Below are 15,000 nucleotides of genomic sequence, written 5' to 3'. Positions count from 1 at the left end.
GGAATATTGCTTATAGATTAGGTTAGCCGCGTCAACGTACAATATCTACCTATACCTTTATCACCTACTTTGTCTACCATACCTATACGATAACTACAGTACCTTATGGCATCTATCGTACATTAGGACACTCACCCTGCGATATCTACCTTACTATAGGGTAAAGGTATCTTACATTAACACACGCACACCAACACGGCTCAACAGTACCTAAGAATCAAGGCATAAGATGAACATATTTAGAACACCATGCCTATGCGGTCATCGCCTCCATAACAACAACAACAAAAAGGGAACCATGCCTACATTGTTCAGCCCCGTGTGTGTGTGTGTGTACCTCCAGCCTCCACTGAGAGAAATTCTTGCTGTTATTCAAATGTTGATGAAATAATATATAAGATATGTAGTATAATAGTGAAGTATATATAGTGTATAATATAGTTGAAATATATACTATAGAGGATATATATTCAGCGTGAAGGGGCATTATAAAGGATTCTTTTTATATACTCTTACGGTCAAGAATAAAACCATAACGTGAAGATGATTCGTGAGGTTTACTATAGAGTCACTACACCTTCGTCATGCTTGTAGTGAGAGAGGTTATCCGTCTTTACACACCACCAAGACCACTGTTACACTTTATAGTCAAGACCTGCACACGACAACCCTCCCTGGAGATAATTATGACCAATGACTCTCTCTCACCCTCCTTCCTTCCCTCCCTCCTTGTGACCCAAACACGACAGGAACACCATAATATGTACAGTTCCTGAGTCTTATATTCAAGTTGCCTGTTTATAAGACTTCAAAGACTTGTTATGCTGATTGATTATATTAAAAACAAATGTCTCTTTAAAAAACAAAATCAATAACAATAACACTGACTTCTGATCGATCGATAACTTAAACATATTTATGGGGGAACTCTATGTCATCGCCGTCAGGAAGAAATGAACCGTGATAGACCGAGTTCTTGTAGCCGATCACAACAGAACACTCCGCATTACCAAACAGGAGGTAGTTATGATTTTAATACTGTTTTATATATGAAGACTGAAGTACCATCAACCACTTGCTTACCGATACTTTCCAATCTGAGAAATATAGATCGAGAAAGATGAGAAATATTGAATACTCCGGTTAGTGTATATTGTATGGAACTAGATGGGTTATGTGATGCAGTATTAGAGAAATATTGACTTGAGAACCGTGTTAATATTAGTTCTGGGATGAAGATTTTTAATTACTAAGAGATTATCAGTTTCGTCTAGGCGGAGATTAAATTATTCTACGTAAAGTTATACAGTTCTTGGACAAAATCCCAATACACAAAATTTCCTACTGGACAAAAATCTTACGGGTGAATTTTTTTTTTATTGGACAATTTCCTCATCAAATTAATATTAAAATTTGATCTCGTTTTCTTGGTCAGTTCTTTTTAGGGATTTTGTCCGTATTTTAGTGAACGATCTATGTACACATACACTCGTGAACGTATTAATGTACTTGCATAACAAAACCAGTTGATTAATTAAATTCATTTTGGCCAATCATCGGACAAAATCAAATTAGATATGGAAGAATTGATTGAATTATATAAATCATCACTAGATATATTTAATTCTTTATATTAATTATATTTGAAAGTATTCCAAAGACTGTAATTAAAATAATCTTTTGTGTTTTAGCAGTGTGTCTGTGTGTACTAATTAATTAAAGAGTTTTGTGTACAGTAATTAGTATAAATGATCGAGATTACTATAATTTACGTAATATGATGAATCCTTTATTTGAATATTATAATAGATGCATAATAATTATTACACACACATAACACAAAGCATTCTATTTAATCACGGTAATTGTTAAGGAGCCAAAACCTCAAAAAACACTGATTTAATATTTTTAACAAAGATTTTATGATCTTTGTTGATGTGTCAAGTTGTGTTGTGTTGTGTCATCCATCAACCTGCGTCTTTGCTTCATCAATCACCGCTTCAATGTTGTCTTATTAATTGTTTCATTGATTCATTATTTCGTGTTTCACTTTCTTTGTCAGTGCGTCATTAATCACGGTGTCATTGTCTCCTCCTCGTCAGTTTTCGCGTCCTTGCGTCATCAATCAGTGCGTCATTGTTTCCTCGACAGTTTCGGCGTCGTTGCGTTATCAATCAGTGCGTCATTGTCTCCTCCTCGTCAGTTTCCGCGTCATTGCGTCATCAATTGCCGGTTCATTTATGCCATCAACCAGTGCGTCATTGCGTAAAATGTCATCGCCTTCCTCAATCGCTGCTGGTTCATTGCTTCACCGATGACCGCAGGAGCCAAACCGCAAGCTTACCGCCCCCTTCTATAGATATATTTCTATCCCGTATAATCCAGTGAGAAATGTTTCTAACGTCACGTGAGGAATATTTTCATGTCTATTATGGTTCTGAGAAATTTATCTACCGCTCTAGTGAGAAATATATTTATGATTCAGTGAGGAATATTTATATCATTAGTATATATCTGAGAAATATTTATATCGATTTGAGAAGTGTTATATATAATTGCCATAGTTTTGGGAAATATTATAATAGCACTGAGAAATATTTTTGTCCTGTGCTAAGGGAAATAATTCATCGTCTACTGTGAAATATTTCTATCGTCCTCGGGTAAATATATCCTCTTGTGCTCTGAGGAATATTATATCGTTACTTTTGAGACAGATTCCACGTTATTTGAGAAATACTCTGTCGTCCTTCCCATACACTGAGAAATATTCTACTTTCCATGAGAGTTATAAGCAATACCTTGTTGAACTCTGAGTAATATCACTTCTGAGAAATACCTAATCGTTCTTGGGAAATATTTTGCCGTCCCTAGGAAATATTTAGCCTCCTATTGCCCTTTGAGAAGTATTTGCCCTATGAGGAATATTGTGATGGCTCAGTCGTTATCTTAGTGATAATAACCGTTAGATCACCTTATCGTTCTTTAACAGGGTGTGATATGTTATCGTATCTCCCTCTTCGTGTTATCATTAGCACTTGTTATCTTCATTATACCGTATATAGTTCATATGTTATCAGTATCATGTATCAATATATCATGCTATCAATATCATTATGTGTTATCTTTTATCAGTATCATGTTATTAATATATCATGCTAAAAGAGTTATTTCATTTGTTATATTAGGTCATGTTATCGTATATGTTATCAGTATTATAGTATGTAATAAATGTTAAACCTGTTTTTGTTGATTATTTTTAGTTCCAAATGTTAAAAAAAACGACAATTAATATATATATTTTCACCGACTATTTTTCCAATAATTTTAAAATGTCAAAAATAAATACAAACATCACTGCTAATATGGAGTGAAATTTTACAGGAATACGAGTTATGTAAATACGATTTTTAAATAATACATATAAACAATATTATATAATTTATATAGATTTTAATAAACTAATTCGTTAATTTTATATATTGATTATATTAAAAAAAATCAATAGGTCACTGAACGGACATTTCACATTCCTCGCTTATAAAAAAGACGACTAGTTATGTGTGTGTGTCTCATATTTCCTGATCATTAGAACTCCATAATTAAACCAAGAATTTATAAAAAAAAAAATATATTATCTCTTCCGTTCAGAATCACAATAATAGACAGAGCGACGGTGTGTTAGTAGCCTCCTGTTGATATTGATTTTATATACAAAGTAGAATTTTATGATAATATTAGATTACATGTTAAATAAATCACCAATGAAAGCTTAACACGGCAGTACAGTAGATCATATTAGTAGTAATTCGAACTACTAAACGGAGTCATTTCATATCGATTTTCTAAAAGAAGCAGTGACATGTATAGTGTGTGTGTGTGTGTGTGATTGTGTAGTAATAACAACCAACACTTATACTACCACTATTACTACGTATTAATACTAATGGGTTATCATCATTATCATTATTATTATTATTATTATCATCATTATTATTATTATTTGATAACTCACTCATACTATATTTCTGAATCAATGATCGCCGTCTTATACAATGCAGACCTCATTATACTCACAAGAGTCGAGAGATGATCTTAATTTACATATTTTTTCTTATTTTCTTCTGATAAAACTTCTGACATACAACCTTCATTTACATAATTATTGAAAACAAAATTGGTTGCCTAATAAGTTATTCACGGCGTGTGGTTCTTTAGTTCACTAGTGTAAAGGTAATAAATAAACTCGATAATAATAATAACAATAATAATAAATAAATCATCTTGGAAATAATAATAATAAATGAATAAAAAAAAAATAATAATAATAATGGGAATAAATAAACTAAATAATAATAATAGATAATAATAATAATAATAATAATTGTAAATTTATATAGTCTATACTTCCATATAAATTCATATAGCTTAACTAGTCAAATAAATGTATATAATTCAATAGATTATGTAAATTTATATAATTAAACACCATGGAAATTAAATATAGATTGACTGGTTATATAAATTCGGAGACGGTAAATGTGTATGAGCAAAGAAGCTATGTAGGCGGCTTGTAAATATATACAGTATAGTTTAGATTCCGAAATGTATATGATCGTACTTTAACCCCGTGTAAATGTTTATATAGAGAAACTGGTCATGTAAATCTATAAACAGAGCTAACCATCTTGTTCTTCCCTTCTCTTCCTCTTCTTCGTCATCCTCTCTTTCCTCTTCTCCACCTTCTCCTCTTCATTTATCACCTCCTCTTCCTCCCCCTCTTCTTTTATTCTTTTCCCTCTATTCCTCCCTCATTTCCTTCCCTTTCTCTTCTCTTTCCCCTCCATCTCCTCTTTTCCTCCACCTCATCTTTACTTCCATTTCCTCTTCCTTTTCCCTCCCTCCCTCCCCTCCCATCACCTCCGCTTGTTCTCCCCCCTTCTCTCTCTATCTGTCTTTCCCCTCTCCTTCCTCTCCCTCACCTCCTCTTCTCCTCCCCTCCCTCGCCTCCTCTCTCTCCCCTCCTTTCTCCCTCACCTGTTCTTCTCCCTCACCTTCTCCCTCACCTCTCCCTCCCTCAGCTCGTAGACGCCTAAGAGCATATGAATGATTTAAGGCTTTCACTTGATGAGCAGTTTGCGTCAGTCATCCCTTTTGGGTAAATTACAAGCCACTGGTGAGGGTAGCGGTGTGGTAGTGGTGGTTGTGGTGTAGTTGTGGTTGTGGTGGTGTGGTAGTGGTGGTGGTGGTGTGGTAGTGTGGTGGTGTGGTAGTGTGTTGTGGTGGTGGCGTGTGTAGTTGTGTGGTGGTATTCGTGTGTGGTGGTTTGGTGGTAGTTGTGGTGGTAGTGGTGATGGTGTAGTTGTGGTGGTGTGGTAGTAGTGGTGGTGGTGTGGTTGTGGTGGTGTGGTAGTGGTTGTGGCGCTGGTAAGGTTAGTGGTAATGGTACTAGTAAGTGTAAAAGTAGCGCTAGTGATTATGGTCCTGGTACTTGTGTGGTAGCGGTGGTGTAGTAGTGGCCATAAGATTGTGGTAGTGGTGGTTAGTGATTGTGGTTAATGTTGTAGAGGCATTTAGTGATTGTGGTAGTAATAGTGATAGCACACACACACACACACACACACACACACTCACAAATACGCACATTATCTAAGGTATGTTTCCTTTAACGTAAATATTATGACGTTAGATTTTTAGATGTACCTTTAATCTGATTGGTTCATTTTGTAATTTAAAAAATCTTGACGGTTAAATAACGGGTCTGTTGATTTCCGTTGTCTCGAGGCTTTTATCTGTTATGTGATTTATTCCTTTTTCTCTATGACTCATGCCAAAAAAAAAGGAAAAAATGATAATTGATGTTTATTTAAAAATGTTATCGTGAATTTCGTAAATGTTTTGGTAGAAATCAGTTTGAGGTCAATCAAGTAGTTCGTTAAAATTAGATATATTTATTTATTTAATGATTTATAATAAAGTTTGGTAGTATTTCTTGAATCTGTTTTGCCATTAATAAACAAACAAACGGGTTATGTAAATGTTTTGTTTCATATTAAATAGGGGTTACATAAATAGGTTTCCATTTATTGTTAATTACCTCTCACAGTATGTCTCATTCTTTATCTCTCTTCCTGGCTCTTATCTCTCGGCTTCTCCTTAATGAGTTCTCTTTAAAAGTCTCTCTCTATCTCTCACTGGACCGCGTGTGTGTGTGTGTGTTTGGCCACCGTCTCTTGATTTGTTTTGAAACATAATATCTCTTCCTTCTTTCCATTTCTTCCCGGCACCTAGTCTCTCTCTCTCTCTCTCTCTCTCTCTCTCTCTCTCTCTCTCTCTCTCTCTCCTTGTCCACCATCTCATAACGTCTCCATTGCAACAGCTTAAAACCCAATGTATGTATGAATGTATGTATGTATGCGTGTGTGTGTGTGTGTGTGTATGTGTGTGTGTTGTGGTTAGCTCCAGCAAGTGCCTGTGCGCCATTACCCCGTATTATCCTGTCCGCACCACTTTGTTGGCGTCACGTAAAATTTTTACTGTATTCTTAAATTATGAGGTTGTCTTGTGTCAACGTGTTATGTGTCATGAGAGTGGATTATGTGTCCAGGGAGATGTATTGTGACAGTATAAACAAGGGGGAGGGTAGGGGGTGGGGGAGGGAGGGGGTGGGGGAGGATAGGGGGAGGGAGGGGGGAGAGGAGAGAAGAAGTTGACGTGATATTGTTTTTTTTTATATTGTGATTTTTCGTGTTTTTGTGTGTGTGTGTGTGTGTGTGTGTTTTAAAGTAATGTGGAGAATAATGGTTTAGGTACAGTATATACACACGCATACATACATATTTACTTCACTCTACATGTAAACTAATCTTTAAAAAAAAATTAGTTTACATAGAAGGTATAGCTTATTTTTTTACCTAATTCTATTTTGGGATTTGTAAACTACTCTTGTTGGAAATCTCTTGTTGATTACTGTTGTTGGTAAATGGTGTCAGGATATTCTACAGTTTACAGTCTGCACGTAGTCTACAGTCTACAGTTTATACTCTACAATCTATTCTCTACAGTTTACTCTCTACAGTCTACAGTTTACACTCTACTCTCTATACCCTACACTCTACAGTCTACTCTCTACAGTCTACACTCTACAGGATGAATATTAATACATGAAAGTGCTCTTATTTTGCTTTTGAAATTCTGACCAGTATTAGTATAATGTATTTTCATGTTGAAGTTTTAATACAGTAAAATATACCTGTGATATAATGTAAGATGAATTTTATGTATACGAAATATTTTGACTTTCTATTTACAAACTTTTCTGGATTTTAATTAAGAAAATATTGAGAGTTTTTATTGACGAGTCTTAATGAAAGTAAAAAAAAAATCTAAACTTTTTATTTGTAAGTTTCAGCATTAATATCAATATCAAAACATCGAAAGATACATAAAAAAAAATCAACATCGAAACATCAATATCAACACCAGAACATCAACATCAAAACGTAAACACCAAGACATCAACATTCATGCCATAATATTTCCTTCGTAACCAGAAATGTTGGAGCTTATCTAACTGTCCCACCCACACACACACACACACACACACACACACACACACACACACACACACACACACACACACACACACACACATAAGTTCCGACACAGCAGTGGGCGTCTGTAATCACGCAAGTGAGGTGAGGGAAGGAAGAAAGGGAAGTGGGGAGGGAGAGGGGGAGGGAGGAAGGGGAGGGGGGGGAGGAGGAATGCCTAGAAAATATGAACGAATAAGTCAGTGAGAATCCAGACTGAGCTGCCCATTGTGTATAAAAATTAATAGCTGGAAGTGTGCTAGTAGTAATACTCGCTGGAGGTGTGTTGGAGGTGTGCTAGTAGTAATAATCGCTGGAGGTGTGTTGGAGGTGTGCTAGTAGTAATAATCGCTGGAGGTGTGTTGGAGGTGTGCTAGTAGTAATAATCGCGCTAGTAGAGAGTGTGTTGGAGGTGTGCTAGTAGTAATAATCGCAGTCGCTGGAGGTGTGCTAGTAGTAATAATCGCTATGTGTTGGAGGTGCTAGTAGTAATAATCGCTGGAGGTGTGCTAGTAGTAATAATCGCTGTGTAGTAATAATGTGTGTGTTGGAGGTGTGCTAGTAGTAATAATCGCTAGAGATGTGTTGGAGGTGTGCTAGTAGTAATAATCGCTAGAATGTGTTGGAGGTGTGCTAGTAGTAATAATCGCTGGAGGTGTGCTAGTAGTAATAATCGCTGGAGGTGTGCTAGTAGTAATAATCGCTAGTGTGCTAGTAGTAATAATCGCTGGAGGTGTGTTGGAGGTGTGCTAGTAGTAATAATCGCTAGAGATGTGTTGGAGGTGTGCTAGTAGTAATAATCGCTAGAGATATGCTCGTGCTCTGGCGGAAGTGTTGCTGGGTGGAAGAAAGACACATTCATGTTCGCTGGTATCTGTTCACTATACCTTTGACGAACCACAACACAACATTGACCCAATATACAAACCACCCAATTACTCACTGGTTGTATTATGTAGTTATGTACTTGAACACGTACACTAAGGTCCTTGAACACGTACGCTAAGGTCCTTGAACACGTACGCTAAGGTCCTTGAACACGTACGCTAAGGTCTTTGAACACGTACGCTAAGGTCCTTGAACACGTACACTAAGGTACCTTGAACACGTACACTAAGGTCCTTGAACACGTACGCTAAGGTCCTTGAACACGTACGCTAAGGTCCTTGAACACGTACGCTAAGGTCCTTGAACACGTACGCTAAGGTCTTTGAACACGTACGCTAAGGTTCTTGAACACGTACACTAAGGTCCTTGAACACGTACAGTACTAAACCACTTCATACGATACCCAACAATTAGTAAAAATTAAGGTACATTCTCTACAACTAAACCTCTCCCTTATACACAGAGAGAAAGTCAGCTATTGAAGTAATCTGTTATAGCTTCTGTTAGCTTTATGGGGAGATATTTAACTTATAGCTGTGTGATATGTATACCCTTATAAGAGATACAGTCATTATATGGGAATTATTACCTGTAGTTTTCCCTTATTAGAATCTACAGGTGAAAGGGTCTTATAATTCTTAATGTACTTTAACTCTGTACCTGTCGTGTCTACTGTATATATTCAGACTGTCACACTAAACTGGATATAGTTATTGTTCTGTTACGTCAGGAAGGGAAGTTAAATACGGGTTATTCTCGTCCGTGTGTGTGTGTGTGTGTGTGTTAAGTCTTTATCGATCCGTATGCGTACTGTCTATATGTGCATCCATCCGTGAGTTGTTGACTATGTATTCGTTCATCCGTGCGTTTTTATCTGTTTGTGTTGCGTTCCGTGAGTGCTTATCTGTATACACCCGTCTATGCGTGTTGTCTAGCCCGTCTATGCGTCCGGGACTCGTGAAAAAAAAAAACACGAACAAACCACAACGAAAAAACAACCAAAAACCAACTAAAAATGTCAAAATAATGAGTTTGAGAAATAGTGATATGTTATAATTACACAGAGTCATGGCGAGGCGAGGAACGTACAGGTATATATAATCAGCCTGAGTGAACACCTTTCTTAATGAGACATGTGTTAGTATGTATCTCTAAGTAATATTAATGATAATATTTATGAGTTTTTTTAAGAGAGTTTATGATTATTATTATTGTTGTTATTGTTGTTATTATTGTTATTGTTGTTGTTATTATTATTATTTTTATTATTATTATTATTATTATTATTATTAATAATATTATTATTATTATTAGCACATTACGATCATTCACTCACACACACACACACACACACACACACACACACACACACTGCATTATCATTCTGTCTGCCACTCTTACCGTTTATCATTCTCTGTCTCTCTCTTACCGTCTATTATTCTTTGTGTATCTCTCATAGTCTCTCTCACTGTCTGTCTCTTTCTGTCTCTCAGTTGATCTTTATTCTACCCATCCGTCTATCACTGTCTCTATATGGATACTGGATTATTCTGTCTGTCTGTCTCTTAAGTTAATGCTAGATACCACTCTGTCTGTCTTTCTGTCAAGCTGTCTGTAATCATATTCCAGAGACCATTTTATTGATTTGTCTCTTTTATTGTCATAGTTTATTCTGTCTGTCTGTCTGTCTGTCTAATTTGATAACATAAGATTTCTTTCCATATAAATTTCAGTGCCTTTTGTCCTTGTTTCTCTATTGATTATATTCATTCATTCTGTCTGTCTGTCTGTCTGTCTATATAAAATTTAGAGTAAAATTTTTTGCCCGTCTTATATACTACCATAATATAATTAGTATCACAACAAACCCTACTTATTTAATAACAAAATTGTACTCTTTGCTGTACACTTACTGAATGTACATTTCTTATATGAACTTGTTAATTGTACACTGTTTTTATGTTACACTGAACTTACATTGTATACTTCTGTACATTTAATTACTAATCAAATGTACACTTGTGTTTTATATAATGTTTCAACTGTGTTTTAATGTACACTCTATTGTTTCTTGATGTACAATGGATAGTGTTTTAGTATTGTACACATATTATAATGTACTGTACTCTTTTGAAGCCGTATTGTGTACTATACTGTTGATCAATTGGTGTTTATTAAGTGTACATTCTGTTGGTAATTAGATGTACTTATATGTACACCACCCTGTGTTGTTTACCCGTGTACAGCTTCTGTCTTTTGCACTCATTAAAGATGCTCTCTCTCTCTCTCTCTCTCTCTCTCTCTCTCTCAATGCATCTCACCCACCTAACATTGACACACATTATCATTATTATTATTATTATTATTAACGTCCATACTAATTTAAATCATTATAAACTATGAAGGTTAGAAGATACAAGAAATTAATGTAATGTTTTTCTGTACGTTCATTATTATTCCTTATCAGTCCCTACCCCCCCTCCCCCCCCCACTATACTCCCACCTGCCTCATTAACCTGTCGATTTACCTGGTGAAGAATAACTAACACCTTGACCTTATGTCATTACGGATAACACCATCAATGTTATTATTATCATCATCACTTTTAATGCTCTAATAATGAGAGAGTGAGTGAATATTAAATGGTGATTATCTTTCTATTATTTTATCATGTGAGTCTTCCATTTTTTCTCGTTTTTTTTTGTTTTTTTTTTATCTCGTGTGTGTGTGTGTGTGTGTGTGTGTGTGTGTGTCTTTTTGCATTCTTCATTTCATTCCTTTTGTTTTCTGTCTCTGTCTATGTCTGTCTCTCTTTCTTCGTCTTTGTATTTCCAGTTTCCTTCACTCTGTCTACCTAACTATTATTATTATTATTATTATTATGAATCCCTTTGTTCTATGTCTTATCTAACACTCAGTCATACAGGTTGTACTTCAATAAATACCCAGTTAGGTCAGGTCAGGTCACGTTAGGTTAGGTCAGGTCAGGTCACGTTAGGTTAGGTCAGGTCACGTTAGGTTAGATTAAGTTAGATGTATTATGACTTAAGTTTTTACAATGTAGTGATATATTAATCTGAGTAATACTAACGTTAAGGTAATTGTTTAAAAGACCTTACCTGTCGTGGTGTCTAATTTCAAGGAACCAATTAGTGAATACCTGTGCTGGACTTAAAAAGGTTAATTAACGTCAAAAAAAACTGTAATTGTTGATAAGAAATATAATTCCTTTGAAGATATATATATATAGGTGTATGTGTCGTGCACCAAATTGAGTTGAGGTGCATTGGAATCTTGATTAACGAGAGACATTCAAACAACAATAATAGGTATCCAGGTAACATGGTAATATATAAAAAAAACAATGATTCACCTGAAGTTTAGACACCCCGGGTTATTTCACCTGAAGTTTAGACACCCTAGCTTATTTTACCTGATTATTAGACACCCTAGCTTATTTTACCTGATGATTAAACACTCCAATACTAACGTAATCCAATCCAACCTAATTTAACCTAATCTAACTTTAACCTAACCTAACCTTTCTAGTTAAGTATTAGAGTGTTTCTAATCATCAGATACAACAACCTCAAGAGGGGCTAATCTTCAGGTGATCCATAACATCGAACGTACAGGTAAATCGAGTCAGGTGTTCAGTACAAAAAATCACTCATTCCAATTTTTCTACCTTACAATCACTCAATCACTGATATGAATTAATCGGTGGTTTTTTATGTTATTTTTTCGGATGTTTTTGTGTGTTAATTAGTTTCGGGTCGTGGAGTAGAGCTTTGTGGTGTGTGTGTGTGTGTGTATGTGTGTGTGTGTGTGTACCCGAAGGAATAGTAAGAGATAAGATGCAGTGAGAGTGTGTGTAGGTTTGAACAATGATTTACATACATACATACATACATACATACATACATACATGTTATCTATCTATCAACACACCCCATTAGAGAGGTAGGGTGGGTGTGGGAGGGGTGGGTGTGAGGTGGGGGAGGGGTGGGTGGTAGTGTAGTTAACAGTGGGAGAGTTGTGTAATAATTTATAACTGTGTATGAATATCTATGAGGTCCTAGATGCTTGTATACATGTATGTCTCCTGTATACCTGAGGATACAGACATACACATACAGACATACATATACATACACATACAGACATACACATAGGCACACTTTTAGGTACTTTCTTTGCAAAACACATAATAGGGTCTCAAATTTTTATCCAAGACATATACACACACACACACACACACACACACACACATACACACACCACTACTACTACTCAGATAACTTCGTGGCCAGAAAACAGACAAACAAACAAACATACATAAACATAATAATCAATAGATACCCCCTCCCTCCTTAGTTAGACGCGGGGTATAACAAACGGACGCATGATGTGGTTGTCAGTGTTACCAGATAAAACACCTTTCCATATCGTTATCAATAATTTCTACGTAAGGTTTTGCTATTATAGGTTAAAATGTCTCTCCTCCTGTAATGTAGTATATAGTTCGTTATGGATTTATTATGACCACTAATTTATATAATTTTTAGTCAAATTTTTAAGACTTATTTTTCGAGAGAGAGAGAGAGAGAGAAATTATTACTTCCGCCCGCTCAATACTAATATCCGCCCGTGTCGTCATTTACATAAGTCTTTATATGTTTTTACACAAAGCATTTTCTATCGACCAAAGGTTAATAAACACAGTGTAAATAAAGCGCACACACACACACACACATACACACACATTGTAATCTCGGGTACACAGGTTCAGTTTCCCCTCCTCCTTCTCTCCTTACCTTTACTCTTTCCATCTATCCTTACCTCCCTTCATCTTCCGTTATCTCCCTTACCTTCTCTCATTCTCTACGTCTTCCCTATTTCCCACTTCTCCTTCCCTCCTATCTCCCTCCCTCTTTCTCTCACTCCTACCCTCCTATCTCCCTCCCTCTTTCTCTCTCTCCCTCATTCCTATACCTTCCTATCTCCCTCTTTCTCTCTCTCCCTCATTCCTATACCTTCCTATCTCCCTCTTTCTCTCTCTCCCTCATTCCTATACCTTCCTATCTCCATCTTTCTCTCCCTCATGTTTACTCCCTCACAAATCTCATCTACTCAGGCCAATAAATCTAGCCCTGTGACGTGGTTTACCTGCGTCTCGTTCAGTCACCTGTAATCACCTCCCTGTGACGTGGTTTACCTGCGTCTCGTTCTGTCACCTGTAATCACCTCTTCCGGCAAGGTGTTGGGGTGTAACTTTTTGCTTTTATTTCTAGTAGATCTTTTAGAGAATTTGTTCATATATGATAAAATTTGACTCTTTTTATCAAGTCATGTAGTAAACTTTTATATACACTATACCATATATGTTTTAATCACGTTAGATATAGTTTGGTTTTATACTTTAAATTGATAGTTTATGTTATGGAGTAGAAGTAGTAGTATATATGCGTTAATAATGTATGACTGTATGTATGTCGAGGCATATTATTATTATTAATGGAAGAGTAATGTAAGGTAGAGTTTCATACAGGTTTAATGAGGTCTATATATTTTCTTAATACATTGACATCTACTGACTAATAAATTATCATGGAAATATTACCTTGGAATATTATGGATTAGGAGCGACAAGTGTTGGGGTGACAGGTGTTTAGACAGGTATTGGGAGGTGACAGGAATTCAGACAGGTGTTCAGACAGGTGTTGGTGGCGACAGGTGTTCAGACAGGTGTTGGGGGTGACAGGTATTCAGACAGGTGTTGGGGGCGACAGGTATTCAGAGAGGTGTTGGGGGTGACAGATGTTCAGACAGGTGTTGGGGGTGACAGGTGTTCAGCCACTTAGTAATTGTTGATGACTTCATGATAATTTCTGAGTATGTTGAAGGATGAGTGCGTGGAAAAGATGAGTGTGTTGTAGAATATGATATAGTGTAGTATGATAGTGTATAGTGTAGTATGATAGTGTATAGTATAGTATGGTAGTGTATGGTGTAGTATGATAGTGTATGGTGTAATATGGTAGTGTGTGGTGTAGTATGATAGTGTATGGTGTAATATGGTAGTGTATGGTGTAGTATGATAGTGTATGGTGTAATATGGTAGTGTATGGTGTAATATGGTAGTGTATGGTGTAGTATGATAGTGTATAGTGTAGTATGATAGTGTATGGTGTAGTATGATAGTGTATGGTGTAATATGGTAGTGTATGGTGTAGTATGATAGTGTATGGTGTAATATGGTAGTGTATGGTGTAGTATGATAGTGTATGGTAGTGTATGGTGTAGTATGATAGTGTATGGTAGTGTATGGTGTAGTATGATAGTGTATAGTGTAGTATGGTAGTGTATGGTGTAGTATGATAGTGTATAGTGTAGTATGGTAGTGTATGGTGTAGTATGATAGTGTATGGTGTAGTATGATAGTGTATAGTGTAGTATGATAGTGTATAGTGTAGTATGGTAGTGTATAGTATAGTATGGTAGTGTATGGTGTAGTATGAT

General features: G+C 36.0%; 1 protein-coding gene across 1 annotated transcript in view; it reads left to right on the top strand.

Annotated features, from left to right (window-relative positions):
* Positions 1-15,000, top strand: part of LOC121865319 (insulin gene enhancer protein ISL-1-like) — a 39,544-nt gene that overhangs the window by 751 nt on the left and 23,793 nt on the right. The window contains exon 2 of the mRNA XM_042364658.1: positions 12,057-12,113. Within this exon, the coding sequence (XP_042220592.1) occupies positions 12,057-12,113 (57 nt within the window). The remainder of the gene's footprint in view (positions 1-12,056; positions 12,114-15,000) is intronic.

The sequence above is a fragment of the Homarus americanus genome, unplaced genomic scaffold (assembly GCF_018991925.1).
Source record: "Homarus americanus isolate GMGI-L3 unplaced genomic scaffold, GMGI_Hamer_2.0 scaffold15945, whole genome shotgun sequence".
Classification (NCBI taxonomy): domain Eukaryota; kingdom Metazoa; phylum Arthropoda; class Malacostraca; order Decapoda; family Nephropidae; genus Homarus; species Homarus americanus.
This window is presented reverse-complemented; position numbering and strand designations above follow the sequence as displayed.